At 44.6% G+C, this 26,259-nt stretch overlaps 1 protein-coding gene across 4 annotated transcripts in view; it reads left to right on the forward strand.

Moving 5' to 3' along the window:
* Positions 1 to 25,242, forward strand: part of STIM2 (stromal interaction molecule 2) — a 113,243-nt gene extending 88,001 nt beyond the window's left edge. The window contains exons 5-12 of one of the 4 annotated variants that reach the window (XM_058193142.1): positions 241 to 356; positions 4,868 to 5,045; positions 6,186 to 6,363; positions 8,925 to 9,092; positions 13,633 to 13,733; positions 14,403 to 14,641; positions 19,481 to 19,715; positions 23,717 to 25,242. In XM_058193142.1, coding sequence (XP_058049125.1) covers positions 241 to 356; positions 4,868 to 5,045; positions 6,186 to 6,363; positions 8,925 to 9,092; positions 13,633 to 13,733; positions 14,403 to 14,641; positions 19,481 to 19,715; positions 23,717 to 24,200 — 1,699 coding nt within the window. In that variant the 3' untranslated portion in view covers positions 24,201 to 25,242. Of the gene's footprint in view, positions 1 to 240; positions 357 to 4,867; positions 5,046 to 6,185; positions 6,364 to 8,924; positions 9,093 to 13,632; positions 13,734 to 14,402; positions 14,642 to 17,761; positions 19,426 to 19,480; positions 19,716 to 23,716 lie in introns of those variants that run through there. The other 3 variants (XR_009156317.1, XM_058193143.1, XM_058193144.1) reach the window with 3 other exon arrangements.
* The last annotated feature ends 1,017 nt before the right edge of the window (positions 25,243 to 26,259 follow it).

A 26,259-nucleotide genomic window follows, 5' to 3' on the forward strand; every position in this document is an offset into this window, starting at 1 on the left:
ATCGACAAGCTCGGCGCCTTAGCCACTGAGCCACTGCATCCCTTAGTATATTGCGTCCCTTAGTATATTACAGACATATTATTATTTCTGTATCTGTAATCCATGAAACCGGTAAATAGAGAACCACAGTGCCTCCGTGCTTGTTGATTTTCGAACAGGACACAGTATGCGTTTTAGTTACGCCCTTAACAGTTCTTTTCAGGACAGGCATTCTTAAAATCTCTGTTTTATTGTGCACAGGATAGCAGTTAATGAACCTGCATTTATGATGTCCCAGTTGAAAATTATCGACCGGAGCCACAGGCAAAAACTTCACCTGAAGGCCTTGGATGTGGTTTTATTTGGACCCCTTACACGTTAGTACATCTTCACTATTTTCCATAAAAGCTTGCGTTGTTTGTAATGACTAGCAGAGTTATGCTTTTTAATATTTCTCCCACATTGATGCTTCAACATATAACCTATAGCTCAGGGATGGGTTCTAATTTTTTTTTTACTACCGGTTCTGTGGGGCGTGGCTTATTTTGTGGGCGTGGCTTGGCGGTCATGTGACACTGGGTGTGGTTTGGTGGTCATGTGACTGGGTGAGAGTAGCTTGGCCATCATGTGACTGGGTGGGCATGGCCAATAACAATAAATAATAAAAATAATAAAGTATACAGAACAAAAAGAGGTACCAAAAACCAAGTTTCACACTTTACACACACACAACACAACACAACAGACTCACACACACAAAATGCCACATACAGCTTGGTGAGATTCTCTGTGTTTGTGTCGTTAGAGTGAAACACTACAGAAACACAACAAATCTCAGAAAGCTGCACAAATATTTTGTTATTTTATTTAAATTTTTTTAGATCGGGGTCTCCAATCTTATAACTTTAAAGTTTGTGGACTTCAACTCACAGAGTTCCTCAGCCAGCAGAGCAATGGATTCCAGACAGATTTATGGACTTCAACTCCCAGAGTTCCTGGGGAACTCCAATCAATTACATTAGCTGCAACTGATTCTGCCTTCCAGACAATGTAACTGATTGGAGACGCCGAAGGAAAGCGAGCCCGAAAGGAGCTTGCTTAATTAAGTAAGTGAGGAGTGGGGATTGGGTGGGCCAGAGAAAAAAAGTTTTTAAAATGCTCCTCTGAGGATCCCTGCTCAGCCACACGATCATCAGAAGGGTTTTTTTTTTCTTTTAAAAGCCCCTTTTTGGCTGAAGAAAAGAGGCTTTTAAAAGTAAAAAAAACCCAAACCTCTGATGATTGGAGAACCGGTTCGGGGGCGTGGCCAGCCAGCTATGACCACCGGTTCTCCGAACGACAGTAGAGTTTTACTACCGGCTCTACAGAACCGGAGCGAACCGGTGGCAACCAACCACTGCTATAGCTACAACAGTGCTGTTATTTAATGACTTTGTGAACGAATTTCTGTCCATTTTGACATGTTTCTGCTAGTGAGGAGGACGAAATAAAAAGCAGAAGGGAAGATGCGAACATTTACATCAGGTTCCCAACTACTCTCTTGAACCAGAGTAGAAATTACTAATCGTTGTAGCAATACAACTTCCTACCCTTGGGCTCTCTTCCTGCATACGTGCTAAACAGTAGCGGCCAAAATTGTGGAAACCTTTTGGGGAAAGTGTATTTTTGAGGTTTGATGGCTAATAACATCATTTTTGGGGGGAGTTTCAGGATAATCCTATTTCACTGCTGGAATGGCCTGGGAATAGCCCAGACCTTAATCCAATTGAAAATCAGTGGAGTCAACTAAAGAAACTTGTTAGTCAGAAGTGATCCAGCAATAAAACCCAGTTAATAGAAGCAATCATTCAATTTTGGTTTCACATTATAACAGCTGCAGAACTAAAAGACTTGGCTCATTCCATGGGAAGATGTTATAAGGGTGTAATTCATGCTAAAGATTACCCAACTAAGTATTCACTGACCTGGTGATAATTTTTGTACTGTATATCTCTTTTTTTCTATGGTGATCATTTTGGTATATCTCATTTTTTCTACTTGTTTCACTTTTCTTCTTTATACTATAACTGCTATTCCAATAGCACATCCTCCATGAAAGTTATTGCATTACTTTCTTGATTAAATTATCTTTCCACTGATATATAATTTTATGGTACTACTCTCCCAAAAAAAGTGGTGTTATTAACTAGTTGTAGAAAATACACTTTTCCCAAAAGGTTTCCACAATTTTGGCCACTACTGTATAAAGCCAATTCATAGGAGAATACTCCCGATCCAGCTATACATGTTAGGAAAATTAAAATGTTGAAAATCTGTCAAGTCACTTTAGCCATTTGTGGCGTTCTCCTTCTTGCCTTTGCCTCTGTTTGGAAAGCCAGTCGCATTCGCATATAGCAACCTAAGACTCTGCTATTCAAATATAATTTAGGTCAGGCAGTTGAGAAATCTCCTGGGGCAATTATTAATTGCTTCCCAGGGTTGAGCATGGAAAGCTTTACGTTTTATTTCTTTTAATTTTGTCGAGTCACAAATGATTGAAATATGTATCTTATGCCGGTAAAACAGTTTTTATTATTATTTTTATTTTTTAGATTTGTTTTTGCGAGGCTATTTTAGACTCGCACCTGCCCTACTGGGTATCTTGTTCTTTAAGCAAGTCAAATAAGCACCCTGCGAGATTATTACGGAATTCTTTCAATTTCAGGAGTATGAGACAGATCATAGCTTACAGAATGCCACCCTCAAGCTAGTCAATGTACTTAGTTCTTTGGAAACAAGCTTTTAAGTGTTTTTTTTTTTTTTTAAATGGACTAGGTTAGATCCTGTGAAAGAGACCGTGAATTCGAGTAAGGTAGTTTTCAAAGCAACAGTTGATCCCCAACTCGTCAAGCTAAGTGATGATCAGTGGAAGGCGATATGTTTTCAAAGATTTGTCCTCATGCTGCCAGCTTTTGAGTACAGGTTACAACAGCTCATTTAGTGACGGTTCGAAGTTACAACTTCGAAAAAGGTGACTTATGGACCCTTTTTCACATTTTTGACCTTTGCAGCATCCCCGTGGTGATGTGAACAAAATTCAGAAGCTAAGCAACTGACTCATATTTATGATGGTTGCAGTGTCCCAGGGTCACGTGATCCCCTTTTGTGACCCTCTGACAAGCAAACTCAGTGGGGAAGCCAGATTTGCTTAATAACCGCGTTACTAACTTAAACAGCTGCGGTGATCGACTTAACAACTGTAGCAAGAAAGGTCATAAAATTGGGCCAAACTCACTTGGCAAATGTCTCACTCGGCATCCTAAACTTTGGGCTCGACTGTGGTCGTAAGTCGAGGACTAACAATCTTCTTTAAAAAAAAAAGAAAAGAAAATTCATATTACGGCTAGTTGGTGCTTTCAATGTGACTCCAAAGTACTGCTGCAGAACGCAGAAGAGAAAGAATGCTGCAGTTGCTGGCAGTTCATTAAAGCAGCTGCATCCTTTTATATATTTCCATAATACTACAGTCCTGAAAAAAGGTACAGATCCTTCAACGATACTCTTTGGAAGTCACTCTGAAGCCACCTGCCTTGCTTTTACTGTAGCGAACCAGTATGGGGAATAATAATTTTCAAGAGGAATGCGTTTTAGAATGGTGGGAAAAGAATAATAACTTTAGATACAGTACGTAACAATGTTAAGTAATTTGTGGTTTCCTTAATTCTTTCTTGTATGCTCTGCTAACCACAGTGAGGTTGGTGCGCTTTGGCTTCTCCTTTAGATGAATTAACTATGGCCTGTCATCAAAACCTAAACTTTGGTTTTGTTTTTTTTAAACTGTGGTTAGTTATGTTATGACCCGGCTCCCAAACCCGACAACCCCTTTGTAGTTAATGAAACGTTCCCTTTATTAGGAATGCCAGCAGCCGCTCTCTCTCACAGCAGGCTACGAAGTCTCTTCCGTCCTGTGGAAAGTGATCCCCGCTCACTTTTACCCCTTGAAATGCCCCCAACACACCAGTTCTCTCCCCCTCTCTCTCTCTCTCTCTCTCTCTCTTCCCACACTTGCAAAGGAAGTCCTGGAAGGTGCGCTCGATTTCTTCCAGCAGCAGAGATACACACATGCTCAGAAAGTGCTGCAGATTCCAAGAAGAATTCTGCTAATTTCCAGTCAGGATTCGGAAATGCAGGCTAACAGTAACGGACCGGCAGGGATTTGAATAGTTGTCTGCCACACCTATTCATCACCGGCCCCTGCCTTTTATCCCCAGAGCTAGGGTGGGGCTTTGCCAGCAGCGGTGGCTCTTCCGTCCCAACGACCGGCCCATAGATTTCCACTGCTCTCCTCTGCCTTCTGCATATCCATAAGTCAGGCACTGGACCCAGCTGTTCCTCCTCTTCCTCATCAGCCACCTCCAGACCTGGGGGCTGTTGACTCTCCACCTGAGGGCTGATGGATGGCCCAGGCTTTGCCTCTTTCTCTAACTCTGACAGCTCCATTCCCCCTTCCCCCTCGGAGCTCTCAGATTGCCTTGATACTGGCCTCAACTCCCACTCTGCCTCCTCATCTGATTTGGCAGTTGGAAGGGCCGGCGGCCCACAGTCCACAACACTAGACCCCTTGGAGCCGTCAGGTTGCCTTGATGCGGACCCTGACTCCCACACCTCCTCATCTGATTCGGCTGTTGTAGGGGCCAGTGGCCGACAGGCCCCCACAGTAAAGTAGAAATACACCAAAGTCGTAAACTCCACCACAAGACATGTCTGACTAATATCTATTTTCAGTAAAAGAGAATTTTCAAAATCTTTTTCAAGTCTACGTCCGAAAAGGATAAACAGTGCCTCTCTTTTCTTTATCCTCATAATGCCGAAATACGTTTTTCCAAACTCACCTCCCTGCCTTTTCCAGGCCCACCCCACAATTGGACGAAAGATTTTGTGCTCACAATCTCCATAATGATCGGTATCGGAGGTTGCTGGTTTGCCTATACGCAGAACAAGACTTCCAAAGAGCACGTTACCAAAATGATGAAAGACCTGGAAAGCCTCCAGACCGCCGAACAGAGTCTTTGTGAATTGCAAGAAAGGTATTTGAGAACGCTGGGATTATATACTCCATTAGGGTGTTCAAAAACTTTTGCAAAATTGTTATTACAAAATGTGACAGGCTCCCAAAGCTGAGGAAACAGTGGCTTCCAGCTGCCCTTTATTTTACATTCTCTCTATGTTAAGCTTAGTTAATTTAGTTAACCTAAGTCAGGGGTCTGCAAACTTGGCTCTTTTAAGACTTGTGGGCTTAAACTCCCAGAGCAAAGCTGGCTGAGGAACTCTGGGAGTTGAAGTCCACAAGTCTTAAAAGAGCCAAGTTTGCAGACCCCTGACCTAAATTAAGCTTGTATTAAGAGGAATATTGACATGTATGATTAAGCCAAAATGCTCCTGGTCTGATTTAGCATAATTTCAGAATAAAACCCGACCGATTTTGTTAAGAGATTGGCAATCATTTACTGTTCGGCCTCCACTTTGATGCAATGCTTAGAATCATGTTAAAGTGTTTGCCCAGTTAATTGAACCGTGCACAGAATGAGATAAATGTTGTTAAGGGTAATCTGGCTTCACAACCAAGGTTGTGGACTGTTGAGCAGAGTACCCTACGCATGAAAACGACTGAGACTGGTTGTATACAATAACAGTCACTTGCAGACAAACTGGGGTTTGATATTCCTTACTTTTAGGGAAAAGGCAAAATCGTAGTCCAAAAACAATCCAGGTCATACACGTATAAAGTCAGTCAGTCAGGGATGTTACAAAGTCTTCTTACCAAACATAGACTTGCACAACAAACAAGGTCTTCTTTCAGTTCGGTTCAGTTCTATACACAACAGTCAGTATCTTGAGGAACCAGGAGCTAGCCATGATCAAACAATGATCATAAAGCTCAAATATACAGTTGCAGCATGTAAGCAGGTTACAATGCTGTAGCATCTCTGTAGATTCCCCACAAGCCATAATTTAGTAGTCCTTTTAAACATTGGCTACAAAGCTCAACCAATCAGGATGCTTGCATGATGCAGCACAGCCTTAAAGCAATATCATGCCTTTCTATAAACATACATAGTTAGTTTATATATTGCCTGGCCAACTAGTTAGGCAAATAACAATTTCCTGACAGATGTGGTTATTTTTTTTTCCCGCTGAAAATATTTACCTCCCTCCCCCACCCCAAGGCTTGAAAAAGCACAGGAAGAGAATCGAACCGTTGCCGTAGAAAAGCAGAACTTAGAACGCAAGATGATGGATGAAATCAGCGATGCCAAACGAGAAGCCTGCCGGCTCAAAGAGTTGAGGGAAGGAGCTGAATGTGAACTCAGCAGACTTAAATATGCAGAAGAGGAGTTGGTGCAGGTATTTTTCAAGTTAGATTCTAAGTTTTGGTTTCCATCTGGGTTCCGGGATGCTTGCAAAAATTCTTGTACTTGTAAAAAGAAACTTTGAACTCTACATCTAGCAGCCATTATCTCCTGTCTATGGAGATTCTCCGTCATCCAGCTCATGGTTGTCCCAAAGGTGCTGAGGCAACTGGACTTTCTGGTTTTTCTTTGAAGGTCATTTCACTTCTCATCCAAGAAGCTTCTTCAGCTCTGACTGTATGGTGGGGAATGGCAGGATTTATACTCTTTGCAGACAGCTGAACATTAGCGTCCTTTTAGAGCAGGGTATCAAACTCGATTTCATTGAGGGCCACATCAGGGTTGTGTTTGACCTCGGGGGGGCATGGCCAGCTCATGTTCTGTCTCCTTCCCCACTTCAGACCCACGAGCTGGCCTTCAGCCAGTGGATTCACGGCTCTTATCAGTCCTGGCAGAGAAATCGCAGCTGCCTGCCAAAGTTCAAACAAATGACTCACGTAGCAAGACTTTCAGTTCTTTTTGAAACGGATCAGCTAAACTTTGCTTCCCTTGGAGTGAGAGCAGTCCCAAAGCTCCTTATATATCCTGTGGGGTGGGGCTCCTGCCCCATCTTTCTTTTGATGACGCCGCCTCTCTAATCTTCTGAAGCGCGGGTCAAGCCAAGCTTGATTATTATTATCAGCTGGCTCTAAAGGCGTAGCCTGGGGAAGGGAGGAATCGGGATGACGGCCACATTACGTCCTCCGACTGGTCTGATTCTGGCTCCTGAAGCCGAGCCAAAGGAATCGGTGCTCCCAAGGTAAGCCTTACCGGCCCTTCCCCCTCACTTCCTGAGTCACTTTCGGGCATGGGGCCAGGGTCAGGGGCTGGAGTCACAACAGCTCAACATCATTCGTGTTGGCGGCGCCTGTGGTGGCCCGAGTGCTCTGTCAGCGAAAACGGGCTCCCGAGTTCCGTTTCCATCTGTGACGGCCTCCTGCAACCCTCTGCCAGCGAAAATGGAGCTCAGGAGGGCCATGGGTGGCCGTCACGAGCTCCGTTTTCAGTTGCGATGGCCTCCTGCAACCTGTGCGGCCTTCCCAAGCTCTATTTTTGCTGGCAGAGGCACTGTGGCCCGGTCCTTCGCTGTTTCCCGGGCAGCCCTATGGGCCAGATCTAAGCACTCCGCAGGCCTTGAGGTTGACATTCCTGTTTTAGAGAGTCATTGAGGCCATGTGTGTGTTTGTCTGTTTCCTCAGTAGTACCTGAGTAGTGCAAATGGGTGTGGACAAATCCCCAAGTGGCCTCAACGACTCTCTAAAAGAATGCAAATGACCAGCTGTCTGCAAGGAATATAAATCCTTTCATCCTCCACCATCCAGTCAGAGCTGAAGAAGTTTCTTAGATGAGAAAAGAAACATCTTTAAAGAAAAAATCAGAAAGTCCAATTGCCTCTTGAAAAAGCTCCTTTGGGGCAGCAATTATCTCTGTACATTTCTTTGATAAAGGGCTGCTCTACTGTGGCTTTTGTAGGGTAGAACGTAAGCGTCTAATCTGGAATTGTATCCATTCTTCAAATAAAAAGCTCTCCATCATCCCGTTCTAGATAAATAAACAATAAAGTTGTTGTGACCTAGACCCAAGTAGTTGCTACCAGACACAATCAGTCCTAAAAAAATATATTTTATTAGAACAGTTGAGAATTACTTCATTCTCATCTTAGTCCAAATTAATTCCAAAACAAAGTCCTTAAGAAGAAGTCCTTCAGCCTTATCACAAACCTTTGTCTTCTTTGGCATCCTGCCAAAGGCAAAGCCCCCCCGAAGTCCAGAAATAAGAGACACTGACAAGAAACAAATGTAGCAACGTTGCTTTCCTATGAAGAGCCCAAGTGCCTTTGCTGCTCTTTTAAGCCTTATGGGAGAGGCCAATCATCTCCTGGCCTTACTCCTGAGTTGTCCTTTTTGCTTTAGCTGCTCTTGCCTTCTTGCATTTCTGCGCATGCGCGCACTAGGAACAGGCTCCTCCTGTTCCTCTGCCTCTCTGCTGTCCGTCTCTGGAGGCTCCAGAGTCCACGCATTGCTCCCAGATGGCCCTGGCCCTATCTCTGCCTCCGATGCAGAACCCTTGTCCGGGCCTTCCCCTGACTCCAGGACTGGCCCATGTTCCTCTCCAGCCTTCCCACTGTTTGACTCCGCTGCCAGGTCCGCAGGCTGCTGATGGACCACAACAAAAGTCAGGAACAAATGCAACTGTAAATCAGTGAGGCAAATTGAGGTCATTCACAGAAATTCATTTCAGAAAGTGGAGCTATGTCGGTAAAAACCGGGTAATTTTATCTATGGAAATAGAAAACATGGAACGTTTACAGGCTACCTATGCAGCAAACTAGAACAAGATCTAGATTCACATTCTATTTGGTTTACTGAAGACCTTTCTTTCAGATTCGTTAATAAATTACCCTGTTATCCTAGTCATAAATATTCAATTGGTTCTGTCAGATGTTGTCTCAGGCAAAATGGTTAACGGCCCAGCACCTTTATCCAATCTAGTGCCTTGTCTTCATCCCCCCTCTAGGTCCGTATGGCCTTAAAAAAGGCAGAGAAGGAGTTCGAATTGCGAAGCAATTGGTCTGTTCCAGATGCGCTGCAGAAATGGCTCCAGCTCACGCACGAAGTGGAAGTCCAGTACTACAACATTAAGAGACAAAATGCAGAAATGCAGCTAGCCATCGCCAAGGAAGAGGTAGAGTTGCATGCTTGAAAATTATTCCGGACAAAATGGGAAAAATGGAAGATTGTGGGGGTTTGCAGGCCATTGTTCATCATCTCAGGATGTAGGGTTATCGCTCACTCACCGGTTTCGGCGATGAAACTTCATTGAGAAGTCCTCAGTATTCCATTTGCTCTTTAAAAGGCCACGATCGGGACATCTCAATCTGCTGGCCTTAGGATTTGCTTTTGGAACCTGCTGAGATGCTGCAGGGTAATGGCATGGTTTCAAATCATCCAGAGGGAGGATGGAACTTCCTGCTCCTGGATCTTGAAATCAGCTTCAAATGGTGTGAAAAGGAGAGCAACCCTGTTGTGACCCAGATCAAAGTAGGTAGCAACAAACTCAGTCTGTGATAAAATAAACTTTATTCGAACAGCTGGGAATTACTTCATTCCCAGCGTTGTTCAACTCAAAAGTAAAACAAATGCCTCCCAAACACAAATTCTTCAGTTATCACAAACCTGAGTCCAATTAGGCAAACTGCCAAAGGCCCTTCCTGATAAATGTCCAGAAGTCACAAAAACACGAAGCAGAGGACACAGCTACAACATTGTTTTCCGGCAAAGCTGAAACACTGGTTTCAGTGCTGGTCTGTTATTAAGCCTTATGGGAGGGGCCAATCATCTCTTGGCCCTACTCCTGAGTTGTCCTCTCTGCTTGAGCTGCTCTTGCCTTTTGGCAACTCTTCTCATGCGTGCATTAGGAACAGGTTCCTCCTGTTCCTCTGCCTCACTACTTTCAGTCTCTGGAGGCTCTGGAGTCCGCACCTCACTTCCTGATGGCCCTGGCCTCACCTCAGCTTCATCGTTGTCCGACTCCGTTGCCAGCACTGTAGGCTGCTGATAGACCACAACAAACCCCTTGAATTCTAGTGTGCCACATTCAGAAATGGTATTCAGCCGGTTCAGACAGGTTCGGGCGAACTGGTAGTGGAAATTGCAAGTAGACCCGCCTACCCGCCCTGGCTCTATGCATTCACATTTTTGGTGCTGGGTGAACCAGTAGGTAAATTATGTGAATCTCACCTCTGGCCACATTCCCCCGTCCCCCATTCTTAGGGCTCTACCTTCTGTTTTTAAGAGTTGCGCCCTCCATAGCTACAGCCTTTCTGCTAGACACAGCGGGACCAGATATTCATGAGTTGCTTTTTTTTAAAGAAAAAAAGTTGTTATTTTTGCCTGTGCTTTAAAAGATCGTGATAGCAACATCAAAGGCCACAAACTCCCAAATTATTTTTCTTAAAACAAGAGTTTATTCCAGGAGGTGGATTTTAAAAATAATAATAATGTGGTATGTTGGGAAGCTGTTGGCTGCATGAAAACAAAAAGCCATTAAAGTAATAAAATACAGTATAAACTGCTAACGTTCCTCATTCCAGGCTACTGGGTGGGAAGCCTTTGTGTATTTGTGAAGCAGCTTGCAAGAATTTCTCTGGTCGGGCAGGCCTAACCTCGCCTTAACTTTACAGGGCGGTTATGGTAAGGGTATCAATACTAAAGGAAATTAACCCTGACTGTTCTTTGAGAGGTCAGATATTGAAGCTGTAGCCCAAATACTTTGGCTACCCAATGAGAAGAGAGGACTGATCAGGAAAGTCCCCAGTGTTGGGAAATATAGACAGCAGAGAGGGAGAAAGAGGATGGCACAGTAGGAGATGGTTAAATAGTGTCATTGAGGCCCAATCCAAATCCAAAAATGCCAAGGAATTTCTAGAAGCCTGGCACTCTTGACAAAATCAACCATCAACAGACACATAGACATTAACAACATCTATAGACCAATGGTGAAATCCAGATTATTTTACTACCGGTTCTATGAGCGTGGCTTGGTGGGGGTGGTGTGGCTTGGTGGGCGTGGCTTGGTGGGCATGGCAGGGGAAGGAAACTGCAAAATCTCCATTCCTTCCCCACTCCTGGGGGGAAGGATATTGCAAAATCTCCATTCCCACCCCACTCGGGGGTGTCGTGTCCCACTCCTCCGCTGACGGCTGGCTCAGGGAAATCCGAATCAGGCTTGCCCCTGCAGCTCTGCCCAAAGTCCTAGCAAAGTCCTCAGAGCAGGCAGGAGACCAGTAAGTGACTTCAGCAAGATAAGTTCGACTTTTGCCTGACTCAGAGACTGCCAGAAAGTAGATCCTTTATATAGGCCATGGGGTGTGGCTCCATGACTCAGCACTCATTAAGGCCTGCCCCTCCCTTCCTTCTGTTGCCTCCGCCTCTCCAATCTTCTGATGCGAGGATTACTCCAATCAGCTGTTGTTGGGAGTAAACCCTCCTCAGGCTCACCTGCTGTGGAGGAGGGGGAGGGGTCTAGCTGCTCCGTTTGCCTGGGCATGGAGTCAGGGCTGGGGCAGGGAGATGCTCCTTCTTCTGCAGTTTGTGTGGGCATGGAGCCAGGACTTGGGCCGGGAGGCATACATTCCTCAGTGTTCGGGAGCAGGTAAGAAGGCCCCGGCTGCTCTGAGGGCGGGCAAGACACAACAGGGGGCTAGCCAGAGGTGGTATTTGCCAGTTCTCTGAAATACTCAAAATTTCTCCTACCGGTTCTCCGAACTACTCAAAATTTCCACTACCGGTTCTCCAGACCTGCTAGATTTCACCCCTGCTATAGACTATGCAAAAGAGACCATCAACCGGCCCAAAAGGGAGAAAAGACTCCAGCACCTCTCCACCAGTAGTCAGCATAGATCAGTGTTGGCGAACCTTTTCGGCATCGAGTGCCACCTGGTCCTCTGGTTTCCGGCGCGCATGCAAGCGCAAAGACCAGCTGGCCGGTGCGCATGCGCGTGCTGGAAACCGGAAAATTACTTTCCCAGCACGCGCATGTGCACTGGGTGGCTGCTCTTCCGGTTTCCGGTGCTCCCGCACACATGAAGACCAGCTGGCCAGTGCACCGGACCCCGGAAGAGCAACGGGCGACGGCCTGTGTGCCTGGAGAGATGGCTCTGCGTGCCACTTCCGGCACGCGTGCGATAGGTTCTTCATCACAGGCATAGATTAACTCCAGGGTCAACTTCAGGCCAACAATCTAGTAAGTAATACCTCAATCAAGAAACTGCCAAAGAGCCATCAATAAACAGCCCAACCAAAGAAAGTATCTAAGACCTCCTCCACCCAAACAGCCAGGCAAGACACCAGTATATAAAGAGCGAACAGCACTCCTTATTAGAACTGATGATAGTCTGTAGAGATTCTTAGTCATCCAGGTCATGGTTGCTCCAAAGGTGCTTTTTTAGGGGGCAACTGGACTTGTATTTTTTTTTCTTTTGAAGATGTTTCGCTTCTCATCCAAGAGGCTTCTTCAGCTCTGACGGGATAGTGGGAAATGGAAGGATTTATATTCTTGCCGACAGCTGGTCGTTTGCATCCTTTTAAAGGGTCATTGATGCATTTGGAGGTTTATCTGTGTCCTCGGAGTCACCTGAGTAGTTCTTTTGGTTCCTGTAGTTTGCAACTCGTAATCTGACCCTCTAAAAGGATGCAAACGACCAGCTGTCGGCAAGGAATATAAATCCTTCCATTCCCCACTATCCCATCAGAAACTTCTTTGATGAGAAGCGAAACGTCTTCAAAAAAAAAAAAAAAACCAAGAAAGTCCAGTTGCCTCCTGAAAAAGCACCTTTGGCGTTGCACTGATGATGTTACCTAGATAGGGTAATAAAACGTCTGCCAGAAAACAAGCAGGCTCAGAGAGCACCAAGGATCCCTCGGTGTCATCGATACAATGAACATGAATTTGAATAAATTCTAGAAGACAGTGGAGGACAGGAGGGCTTAGAATGCTATGGTCCACGGGGCATGACTTAGTGATTGAACAATAACAACAACTAATAGTAACAGCAGTGATCTCAGCCTTGGTAGTAGTTAGCCTGTGTAACGATAACTGCAAAAGGAATGGGGGCGATCCTTGAAATAAACATGACAGAGACCTGAGTGATCAGATAAGGTTTCAGCCTTGAGTATTAGCCCATGCCCTGTTTCTGTTGCTGGTCACTGAAGACCATCTGCAGATCTCGTTGACCATGGGCTCAAAGCAGCATCCCATAGTCTACCCTAGTGTCCAAAGGGAGAACACATTTGTTTTGTTCTGAAGAGGCAGCTAAGACAGAATCAGGAGTGGGATTCACTTACTTTCCCTACTGGTTCGCAAATGCGCTCGTGCACACACTTGCTTTGCTCACACACACACACGCCATCCCCGCATGTGCCCGGCCTTCTGCATATGCACTTTGCTGGTGCGCCTACCTTCCGTGCATGCACCTGGCCTCAAAAACGTGCCTAAATAGAATGGCACACAGCCTGGGTGGGTGGGTGGGCAGGCCCGCCCACAATTTCCACTAGCAGTTCGTGTGAACCGATCCGAACCGGCTGAAATACCACCTGTGGACAGAATGTCTCTTCAGATACTGGCCACAAGAAAGAAAATTCACCTCTCTTCCCCCCCCCTCCCTCCCACACACACTTTCGCGCGGCTGAAATAAGCCTTAAATCCCTGCGATGTTTGATTCCAGGCAGAAAAGATTAAAAAGAAGAGAAATACTGTATTTGGAACGCTACACGTTGCACACAGCTCTTCACTTGATGAAGTGGACCACAAGATTCTGGAAGCAAAGTAAGACATGGAGTGGGTATGATGCCCTTTCCGTTGGTTAAGGAAACCTTGTTGTTGTTGTTTTTAAAATGGGGCTCACACATTTTAAATTAAAAGCTCAACATAATTTGAACGAAGTCCTTCAAGGTGGGGATGCTTAAGGAAGGGGTAGGATTGTCTGTAGGATGACTACAGCTTCTTGCTGATTAGTTCTTGTCTATTCTGGCTGAGGGACACGGTGGCTCGTGGCTGAGCTTGTCAATCGAAAGTTCAGCAGTTCGAATCCCTAGTGCCGCATAATGGGGTGAGCTCCCATTACTTGTCCCAGCTTCTGCCAACCTAGCAGTTCGAAAGCACGTAAAAAAATGCAAGTAGAAAAATAGGGAGCACCTTTGGTGGGAAGGTAACAGCGTTCCGTGTGCCTTTGGCGTTGAGTCATGCCGGCCACATGACCACGGAGACCTCTTCAGACAGCGCTGGCTCTTCGGCTTTGAAACGGAGATGAGCACCGCCCCCTAGAGTTAGGAACGACTAGCACGTATGTGTGAGGGGACATACGAAGGGGACGCAGAAGACACATACTATATGTAACTCTGAATGGTCACTAAACCGGCTGTTGTGCGACAAGGACAACCTGTGCCGTTGTGGGCGCGTGACCTTGCCTGTTTTAACCTCTTGACCTCCTCCTAGGAAAGCACTTTCTGAATTAACTACCTGCTTGAGAGAACGGCTCTACCGATGGCAGCAGATTGAGAAGATCTGTGGCTTCCAAATAGCCTATAACTCAGGGCTGCCAAGCCTGACCTCCTCCCTCTATTCAGATCACAGTTGGGTGGTCATGCCGCGAGTGTCCATCCCACCCTACCCAATCGCGGGGGGAGTCGACGACCTCGATGAAGACACCCCTCCCATCGTTTCCCAGTTTCATGGTATGTGGTGAGATATTTCAAGATGACCTCGGATGATGGGGAGACGCACATAGAATTTAGAATAACAGAGTTGGAAGGGGCCTTGGAGGTCTTCTAGTCCAACCGTCTACTTAGGCAGGAAACCACTTCAGGCATATGGTTATCCAACATCTTCTTAAAAATTGCCCATGTTGGAGCATTCACAACTCCTGGAGGCAAGTTGTTCCACTGATTAATTGTTCTAACTGTCAGGAAATTTCTCCTTAGTTCTAAGTTGCTTCTCTCCTTGATTAGTTTCCACCCATTGCTTCTTGTTCTACCCTCAGGTGGTTTGGAGAATAGTTTGACTCCCTCTTCTTTGTGGCAATCCCTGAGATTATCGGAACATTGCTATCATGTCACCCCTAGTCCTTCTTTTCATCAAACTAGACATACCCAGTTCCTGCAACCGTTCTTCATATGTTTTAGCCTCCAGTCCCCTAATCATCTTTGTTACTCTTCTCTGCACTCTTTCTAGAGTCTCCACATCTTTTTTTACATCGTGGCGACCAAAACTGGATGCAGTATTCCAAGTGTGGCCTTACCAAGGCATTATAAAGTGGTATTAACACTTCATATGATCTTGATTCTATCCCTCTGTTTATGCATCCTAGAACTGTGTTGGCTTTTTTGACAGCTGCTTCACGCTGCTGGCTCATATCTAAATGGTTGTCCACTAGGACTCCCAAGATCCCTCTGACAGTTACTACTATTGAGCAAAGTCCCACCTATACTGTACCTGTGCATTTTGTTTTTCTTGCCTAAATGTAGAACCTTGCTTTTTTCACCATTGAATTTCATTTTGTTAGTTAGCGCCCAATGATAGCGCCCAACTACTCCCACTGTCAAGAAATTCCTCCTTAGTTCTAAGTTGGATATCCCTTTAATGATCTTCCACCCTTTTCTTCTTGACCTGCCTTCAGGAGCTTTGGGGAATAGGTCAACTTCCTCTTTGTGACAGCCCCTCAAGTACCGGAAGACAGTTTTCATGCCCCCTCTCCCAATCTTTCTCTTCGATAGACTAGATATTTTGTCCCAGCTCCCAAAGCATGCTGTTTTGAACTAAACGCTCCCTTTATGAGGAGTGCCAGCAGCCTCGGCCAACAGTCTCTCTCTTTCTCTCTTTCTCTCTCTCTCACAGCAGGCTAACGAAGTCTCTTAAGTATCTATGGAAAGCAAATCTTCCTCCCTTTTCCCCTGAAATGGCCCCAACACACCAGGAGTCTCTCTCTCTACCAACATTCGTAAAGGAAGTCCTGGAAGGTGCGCTCGCTCTTATCCAGCAGCAGACACCGCTCAGAAGGCACGCCCGACTCTCCGTGCCGCAGATTCCAAGAATGAATTCCGATAAAGTTCCTGACAGGATTCAAAAGTTCCAAATGTCAGTGGCTGTCCAACAGGGAGATAAATAGTTGTCTGCCACACCTATTCGTCTCCTCCCCTGCCTTTTATCCCCAGAGCTTGAGTGGGGCTTAGTTAGCAGTAGTGGCTCTTCTGTCCCGAGGACCAGCCCATAGCTTTCCACTGCTCTCCTCTTCTCCTCTGCCTTCTGCATATCCGCGTGTCAGGCACCAGAACCAGCTGTTCCTCCTGTTCCTCATCAGTCACCTCTGCACCTGGGGGCTGTTGCCTCTTCATCTGGGAGCCTCCTCATCTGATTTGGCAGTTGGAGGGGCTGGTGGCCGATAGGTCACAACACTAGACATACCTCCCTCAAATATTAATCATACTACCATATTTTTCAGAGTATAAGATGCACTTCCCCCCCCCAAAATAGGGTGAAAATTTGAGTGCGTCTTATACACCGAATGTAGCCCTGCCCACCCTTTGCCCTCTACCTCCCAGTAATTTGCCTCTGTGCAGCAAACAGCCCGTTTCAGCTTCAGCACAGCCTGATTAGCACAAGCAGCTGATTGTTGGTTGGATCGGCCTCCCGACCATCAGCTGTTTCAGGGATTTCCATTGCCTATTGCCACACGCCCCATTTGCTACAAAGAGGCAAATTGCTGGGAGGCAAAGGGCGATTTTTTTTCTTTTTTTCCTCCCTAAAAAAGTCTGGAGCGTCTTATACTCCGAAAAATTTAGCTTCCAGATCCCTTATCATAGGGGCCCCCAACCCATGATCTGTGGACCAGCACCGGTCCTTGGCATGCCAGCAACCGGCCCACGCAAACCAGCGAAGCCCCATCCGTGGGATGCAGGCAGCATGCAAAACCACATCCCTTCTGGTCCACAGAAAAACCTCTCTCCATAGAAACTGTCCCCAAAAGATTGGGGACACTGCCTTATCATTTCTGTTTCTCTTCTCTGTGTTCTTTCTAGGGCCTCAGTCTCTCTTTTTTGTATCACAGTCACCAGAACTGTACACAGTGTTTCAAGTGTGGCTTCACTACTGCAGTGTAGTCCAGTACGTGTCATATTTGCTCTAATTAATAGGAAAATAATTGGAGCCCAGATTCTTAGCATACTATGATTTTATTTGAACCTATTTGCTGTCGTGTCCCACTCCTCCTCTGACGGCCGGGTCTGGGAAGTCTGTATCAAGCGTGGCCACGAAGCCTCTGCAGCTTTGCCAAATTCCTGTCAGAGTTCTCGAGGCAGGCAGGAATCCAAGGTGTGACTTCAGCAACCAGATGAGACTTTGCCTGACTCAAGGAATATCAAAAAGCAGATCCTTTATATAGGCCATGGGGTGTGGCTCCATGACTCAGCACTTATCCAGGCCTGCCCCTCCCTCCCTTTTGCTGACGTCGCCTCTCCATTCTCCGGAAGCGGGGATCTGTCCACTTTTCGTCTTCCTGCTCAGCTGCCGGCAATTCTAGCTCGTGGCTGGCTTCATGCTCACACGCTGTAGGAGGGAGGTTTGTTTGCTCAGTCTGTCCGGGCATGGTGCCAGGGCTGGGGGCTGGAGGCATGCCAGGCCATTCTTCTTCACTATCAGTCTCTGGCTCAGATAGCAGGAAATGGGAGGGGCCCGGCTGAGGAGAGGAGGGCGGGCGAGGCACAACATTTGCGTTCAGCCGAAACCATCCGCTTAAGACATATCATGAAGTTGTGGCTTCAATTTTGAGAATATTTTCAATTTCTATTGTATCTTTCCAGAATTCCCTAGACCCCTGGTCCTTCACGTGTTGCTGCACTAAAGTGTCCCCACCAAAGTCTGTAGCTCAGCGACATGCTCTTTACCCCCGAGTATTGCTTCAAATAAAGCAGGATGCTTGTTTTGTTTCGCCTTGTTCTGATCTGTGGTTTGTGTTTCTCTTAGCCGATGTGACAGTGCACTCTCCAGCCAGATACAATTTAAGCCAACCAAAATTTTAATCGGTACCTTTATAGCAGAGGCAAATAAAATTCCTATTTTATGGAACCGACACATTCAGTGAGACCGTATTGATTTATTTCCTTTTTTATATATAATAATTTTTATTAGTTTATAATGTAGCATGTAAGGTACACAATGGCTTAGTGGGTAAGACACTGAGCTTGTCGATCGAAAGGTCGAATCCCTAGTGCCGTGTAACGGGGTGAGCTCCCATTACTTGTCCCAGCTTCTGCCAACCTAGCAGTTCGAAAGCACGTAAAAAAATGCAAGTAGAAAAATAGGGAGCACCTTTGGTGGGAAGGTAACAGCGTTCCGTGCCCCTTTGGCATTAAGCCATGCCGGCTACATGACCACGGAGACGTCTTCTGACAGCGCTGGCTCTTCGGCTTTGAAACGGAGATGAGCACCGGCCCCTAGAGTCGGGAACGACTAGCACGTATGTGCGAGGGGAACCTTTACCTATAATGTAGCATACAAAGAAAATACAAAAATATCATAGGAAAAATAGAGGAGGAAAAAGGGAAGAGAGAAGTGGGGGAAAGAAAAGGGGAAAAAGGAAAAAAAAGACATTGACTTTTTGAATAAAGCATTAACCTCAAATCTCAACTTTTTTACTTTTACATAATAGTATAAAGTAGCCATTCCTACAACAACAAATTACCTAATCGGTAAAACTCAAAATCAAAGTTTCATTTTTTTTTTACACCTCAAGCACAAAATCCAAAAGTGGTTTCCAAATCGAGCTAAAAGTATTTGTATTTTTTTTCCCCTTAGGTCAAAGCAACCAATTTAGCCATCTCTGCTAACTCCATCCCTTTTTGCAGCCATTCATCCGTTGTGGTGACCTTCCATTTCTGTGCATAAAGTAGTCTGGCTGCCCTCAACATATCTAAAAACAACCCCTAAGGTTCAAACCTTAATGCAGAAAATTCTTAAAGTGAACAGAAACAGAAAACCAGAGACTTTGCTTATGCGTTTAATAGAAAGGGACCGTGTTGGTTTCTGTTGAATGTTTGAGTCAGGCAGCCTTCTCTTACTAGGCGGTAACCACGTCTGTCTCATCGGCTGCTGTATTTTAAAGAAGAGCATTAGGAAGAAGAAGAAAAGAAGGAGTGGTGCGGTGGCCTAGAGGTGGAGCTCTCGCCTCACAATCAGGAGGCTGTGAATTTGATCCTAGGTAGAGGCAGATATTTCACACTCTGCGCACAGTGAGAATATATCAGCCGACTATAACTCCACATTGGCAACATGAAGGGCATCCGGCCAGTAAACACTCAGCTCCATTCGGTTGCCCAGACTCCACCCCGCAAAGAATTATGGGGTCGTTAAAAAAAAAAAAAGACGATTAGGAAGAAAAAAAACAACAACACCACCTCGTTTAATAAAGAAAGGGTTTTCCAGTGGTTTTTTTCCCCCCCTGTCTTTGCAGAGCAATGTTTTGGTGGGGAAGCTGGACCGATGAACGGGCTTCCGAATCTCTTTCTTTCTGTTGTTCTCAGGGTCTGCTGTGAAAGCCAGCACCTTAGCACGGAGCAGCAGCATGTATCGCTCCAGGCGAAATGTGGTGCCGTCATCGCCTCAGTTGCAACATGCAGCGCAAACCCCCCACGCGGCGCACACGCAGGCGACTCTACACTCGGCAGACCCTGACCTGCTTTCCGTGTCCAGTTGCCCTGCCGCTTACCGTACCGAAGAAGAGGAGGAAGCAATTTACTTCACCGCTGACAAGCAGTGGTACGAACCTTGGCACGTTCACGCACAGACCAGATTGGGATAGATGATGGAGGATGAATTCTGGGCTCCACTCCTCCACTCCGAACATCAGCAGAGAAAAGAAACACCCTGTTTCCCCTAAAATAAGACATCCCCCCAATAATAAGCCCAACCGGGCTCTTGAGCGCATGTGCTAAAATAAACCCCCCCTCCCTTGAAAATAAGCCCTCCCCAAAAACATTTAAACACATGCGCAGCTGGTCTCCGCCATTTTCTCTGGTTTCCTCCGAATGCCCCAGAATAATAAAATCTCCCTGAAAATAAGGCCAAGCGCTTATTTTGGGGTTCAAAAAAAATATAAGACAGGGTCTTATTTTCGGGGAAACACGGTATCTATCTATCTATCTATCTATCTATCTATCTATCTATCTATCTATCTATCTATCTATCTATCTATCTATCTATCTATCTATCTCTACCTACCTATCTCTCTCTCTCTCTCTCTCTCTCTCCCTCCCTATCTCTCTCTCTCTATCCATCCATCCATCCCTCCCTCTCTCTCTCTCTCTCTCTCTCTCCATACCTCTCTCTCTCTCTCCCTCCCTCTATCATCCATCTATCTATCTATCTCTACCTACCTACCTACCTACCTCTCTCTCCCTCCCTCCCTATCTATCTCTCTATCCATCCATCCATCCCCCCCTCTATCTATATCTATCTATCTATCTATCTATCTATCTATCTATCTATCTATCTATCTATCTATCTATCTATCTATCATCCCTGTCATCTATTAGCTGTCTGTCTGTCTGTCTGTCTGTCTGTCTGTCTGTCTGTCTGTCTGTCTGTCTGTCTGTCTGTCTGTCTATCTATCTATCTATCTATCTATCTATCTATCTATCTATCTATCTATCTATCTATCTAATCTATCTCTTACCTACTTACGTACCTATTTATTTGCTACCTACCTCGTTTTGAAGCTACTCTTAGAGTAGAGTTGGAGGCCCCTTGAGTTAATGTGGACACACCCACAAAACTTTTGAAAATTTTTATTTTCTATTTTTCTAGTCTGGTTCCTGGGACTCCAACATAGACTTCCATCTGGATACTAACTAGGGTTTGCTTAGCTTTCTAGATTAGTCACGACTGGTTAACACTGCCACCTAGCGGAGCCTTCGAAATACAGCTCTAATTGTCTATAGGGCTTTGGCTATCAAACCCAGGATTACAGACCACGAATAGCCAGACTTTTAGAGATATGCTTGCTGGTTTCTCTACCATGTATCCCAAAAGAGTTGCCAGTGTTTAGAAGTAAAAGCGTGAAGCCTGATTGTGAAGCCAATGCAATGGAGCTCCTGCATCATTCAACTCTTTTGAATTCCCATCTTAATATTCTCAGTAGGCCAAAAGTTATCTAATGACCTCCCATATTGTTAGAAATACTATTGCTCTAATTGCATGCCAGCAGCTGGGGCTTATTTTGCTGAAATCTTGCCACTTCTCTCTGCAAGTTACCGTCCCTCTGGTTTGAAGCCTTAAAATGAGATACGGGAAACGGGATGGAAGATTTTTCACACATATTATTTCCATCCATAACGAGCAGCATCTATGCATCTTTCTTTTAAATTAGACACATTTTATATGCCGCTTATGAGTCAGCTGTGAAGTGTAGAAAAAGGGTAGCATCTGTAAATTGGATGGTGCATTTGGGATTGCAAACTTGACTAAAACTCTGTCAACAGATTTTTTTTCCCCCCGACTTCTTTACACAGAAATTTCTATAATTTTGGAGCTTTGCGAATATAGCATTGGAGTAATGTTGGATTAGATAAACAGTTCTTACTTCTAAACATTTATTCTTAATCAAGAGGATTACATATATATGTGTGTGCCTGTGTACTACATATATATATGTATACACACACACACATATATATATACACAGTATGTCACAGAAGTGAGTACACCCCACACATTTTGTAAATATTTATTTTTTAAAAAATTTGTTTTATTGAGTTTTTACAATTAAGCAATTCTTATTCAGCTCTTGTGCATGACTGTGACCATTTACATATCATCAAACTAGTATTCACCTATACCAGGGGTCTGCAAACTTGGCTCTTTTAAGACTTGTGGACTTCAACTCCCAGAGCTTTGCTGAAAGCTCAAAGTTGAAGCTTTGCTGGCTGAGGAACTCTGGGAGTTGAAGTCCACAAGTCTTAAAAGAGCCAAGTTTGCAGACTCCTGACCTATACTCTATACATTTTTACTAAATCTACATTCTATTATTTTTCCTTTTTTTCTATTTTCGATCCAATTGTACCATTTCTCCCATATTACATAAAAATCCGAGTCCATCAATCCTTTCAATCCAAGTGTCATTTTGTCCAAATAGATGGACAAAATGTAAATATTTAAGTATATCTTTTCGTGTGACAACACTAACACTTGGCTACAATGTAAAGTAGTGAGTATACAGCTTGTATAACAGTGTAAATGTGCTGTCCCCTCAAAATAACGCAACACACATCCATTAATGTCTAAACTGCTGGCAACAAAAGTGAGTACACCCCTAAGTGATAATGTAACGGAATGAGATGTTATACTTACTTACACGATCAGCGTTGAATCAAATTATTATTCATAACTGAGGTGTAATCCTGTATAACATTTAACTTAATTGAAAATTGCAGGCATGAGTATATGCTGTTTTGTGATGTACGCAGGTATTTTTGGAAGCCATATCATAGAAGCGTTACTTCTTACGTAAACCAGAAGAGAGAATATCTCATTTTAAGGATGCTTGCTAAGAAAAATGGGCATGAAGGAAACATAGACGACAGAAGAGGGATTTTTATTTTATTTTACCGTATTTTTCGGAGTATAAGACGCACCTTTCCCCCCCCCCAAAAAGGGTGAAAATCTGGGTGCGTTTTATACTCCGAATGTAGCCCCGCCCAGCTTCTCAAACGGAGGTTTCAGAGACTGAAAGAAGCTTCAGAAACAGAGCTTTAGAAAAAAAGCCCCATACGGAGCTTCAGAGGCTTTTTTTTCTGAAGCTCTGTTTCGGAGGCTTTCAGAGGCATAAAAAAGTTTTTTCTGAAATGGAGTTTCAGAGGCAGAAAAAAAAAGCAAAACAAAAAACAAAAAAAACAAGGCACAGAGCTCACAACCTGTTGCTAAAATTCACCTCTGGGAACAGCTGATTGGGGGTATTCCGGGAGGCTGTTCCATCGCCAATCAGCTTTTTTCTTATTTTCCTCCCCAAAAATTAAGGTGCGTCTTATATTCCGGTGCGTCTTATATTTTGAAAAATACAGTATTTTGTTTTGCTTTGTCTTTTGCGTCAAGTACATTAGAATATCTCAAAGGTGCTTTCCAAAAGGCAACTGGGCATTCTTCTATTTTTTCCCCCCCCTTGAAAACGTTTTACTTTTCATCCAAGAAATTCTGAAGAAGCTTCTTGGATCAGAAGCGAAACTTTTTTTAAGGAAAAAGACCCCCAAAGTCCATTTGCCTTTTGAAAAGCACTTTTGGGACAACGTTGACCTGGATGATTGAAAATCTGTATGTACGTTAGAATGTATTTATTCTTCGACTCTGTGGAGCCTTGACACATACAGATAGTCCTTGACTTACAACCAGAATTAAGCCCAACATTTATGTCGCTAGGTAAATTCTGTTGTTAAGTGAATTTTGCCCCAATCTATGACCTTCCTTATCGTTAAGTGAACCACTGCAGTTGTTAAGTTAGTAATACGATTGCTAAGTAAATCTGGCTTCCCCATTGATTTGGTTTGTCAGGGGGATCGCATGACTCTGAGACACTGCGACCCTCATAAATGTGAGTCAGTTACCAAGCATCTGAACAATGATCATGTGACCGCAGTGGTCACAAGTGTGAAAACCTGTCATAAGTCGAGGACTGCCTGTATATAAACCTTATTACGTTGCCCGTCGAATGGACTTGAATGCTTGCACAGATTAACTCGATTCCCTTGGTGTCTCCTCTGCGTTTCTAGGGAAGTTCAGGATACCGTTTCCGAGTGCGACTCCTTCAATTCTTCAGTGGGTAGGAAGCAGTCTCCCCCTTCAAGTCTTGAAATATATCAACCCCTGTCACCTCAAAAGACATCCCAGGAGGATGTGTCCTTAGAACAGTCCTCAACCGGAGACTCTTCTTCCCTCACCGCCGATATCTCCAGGGGTTCTCCAGACTGCGTGGGGCTGACAGAAACTAAAAGTATGATCTTCAGCCCCGCGAGCAAAGTGTACAACGGGATCCTGGAGAAGTCCTGCAGCATGAACCAGCTCTCTAGCGGCAGTGTTCCCGTCCCCAAACCTCGGCACACCTCATGTTCCTCCACCAGCAGCGAAAGCCGAGCCGGGCACGAACCTTCTCCCGCCTCCCGCCTCGGTAGCGTTTCGCAAGACCTTTATCACAACGGAGAGCGAAACAAAAAACCGTCCAAGATCAAGAGTCTTTTCAAGAAGAAATCCAAGTAAGGCTGCTTGGAGAGGAGACACCCCCCACCCCCTTTCAACCACACGGCATTCTTCTTTTGACTCTGCGGTCATTATTATTATTATTATTGTTGTTATTATTTAAATTATAAGAATGTAGTTGTCAAAACTTTCCTAGGCCACAGCAAGAAATCCTCTTTAGGTCAACTCTCTTTTTTTCTTCTGTTTTCAAAAGTCAACGTGCATCAGCTGTCAATGAGAAATTTTTCAATTTCAAGACAGTTTTACTACGGTCATTCATCTATTTATTTCCGCTTTTTTTTTTTTTTTTAGTTTATATATAAAACGTTTTTAAAATTTGAAAAAAAAAAAAAAGGAGATCAGCAACACTTTAACACAAGCTTTAACGGACTTATAATAAGCCTGCATGGGCTTGACATTTTTTTGTTTTTGTTTTTTTTTGTTTCCTTCTTCCCTCGTTTACCTGAGCATCTTCTTAATCTTTCCATAGAAGCTATGGCATTGTGTACTGGACAAAACGTAACTTTTGAATGAAGTACAACTTAACTTAAATTGCACTACTGTTCTCCCTGACTGGAAAGTATCTTTGCAAGTGAGAAACCGTTTTAAACTTGTAAAAATAAAGGAAGAGATGGGGTTGGTTCACTGTTGGGGTTTTATTTTTGTTTCGTTTTGTTCTTTTAGGTCGTTTCTACGTAGAAGCTAGCATTTCTAACCGTTAACTTCTGGGACTGGAACCTCGTTTTAAATGCATTTATTAACCTAATGAATTGGGTCCTGTTGTAAAGATCATGCTAATCCAGAGCCTAAACTATGATTTTAGAGCATTGCACAGGCTCTCTGGGTAGAAATGTGTGTCAAGAGAAGGGGATTTCACACCCAAGCGGGAAGATGTCGGTCCTTTTACCACGACAGGCTTTCTAATAGATATTCACAAACGTAAGCCTGGGTTAGGGAGAAATGTGGGCACTTGTTTACAAACTTTGACAGTGAAAGGATGACCGATTTGTGAATATTTGTACTGTGGCAAAGATAATAAATTGAAAATCCAATTGTGCAATGACTTGTGCGGATCGTAAGACATTCCCTTTTCCGAGTTAAACTTTTGGGGGGGTTTTGTTGTTACATGTCATGGTACATACAGTTTGTCACCGTTACTTGCTGTGTGTTCTCTTTATTCTACTCTTCTTGGGAATGTTCAGATTTCTTTTACGGCAGAGGGGATGCGGAATACTGTCGCGATTCAAAGAGAAGAGGGACCGGCGTTCCTAAGCGTTGTTAATCAGAAGTATTATGTTGGTGTTGTAGCCTGTCGGCCGCCGGCCCCTCCAACAGCCGAATTTATTTATTTATTCATTCATTCATTCATTCATTCATTCATTCATTCATTCATTCATTCATTCATTCATTCATTCATTCAATTTTTATACCACCCTTCTCCCGAAGGACTCAGGGCGGTTAAAAGCCAAAATAAAAACAACATAGACATAAACAAAAATTAAAAACTTATTAAAAAACTGATTCTAAAATTTGGCCAAATAAGATTAAAGCTATCGTAAACCTTCATAAAAAACCCCCATTAAAATTTCGTTAGGCTAGCCCCGCACGGTGGAATAAAAAGGTCTTGAGCTCGCGTTTGAAGGTCCGGAGGTCGGGGAGTTGACGCAACCCCGGAGGCAGCTCATTCCAAAGGGCAGGAGCCCCCACAGAGAAGGCCCTCCCCCTGGGGGCCGCCAGTCGGCATTGTTTGACTGACGGCACCCTGAGGAAGCCCTCCCTATGGGAGCGCACAGATCGATGGGAGGCTATTGGTGGCAGTAGGTGGTCCCGTAAATAACCCGGTCCTGTGCCATGGAGCACTTTAAAGGTGATAACCAACACCTTGAATTGCACCCAGAAGACCACTGGCAGCCAGTGCAGGCTGTGCAGGAGAGGTGTTACATGGGAGCATCGTGGTGCTCCCTTTATTACCCGCGCAGCCGCATTCTGGACCAGCTGGAGCCTCCTGGTGCTCTTCAAGGGGAGCCCCATGTAGAGAGCATTGCAGTAGTCCAGGCGGGAAGTGACAAGGGCATGAGTG

This window comes from Ahaetulla prasina, chromosome 8 (genome assembly GCF_028640845.1).
Source record: "Ahaetulla prasina isolate Xishuangbanna chromosome 8, ASM2864084v1, whole genome shotgun sequence".
NCBI lineage: Eukaryota > Metazoa > Chordata > Lepidosauria > Squamata > Colubridae > Ahaetulla > Ahaetulla prasina.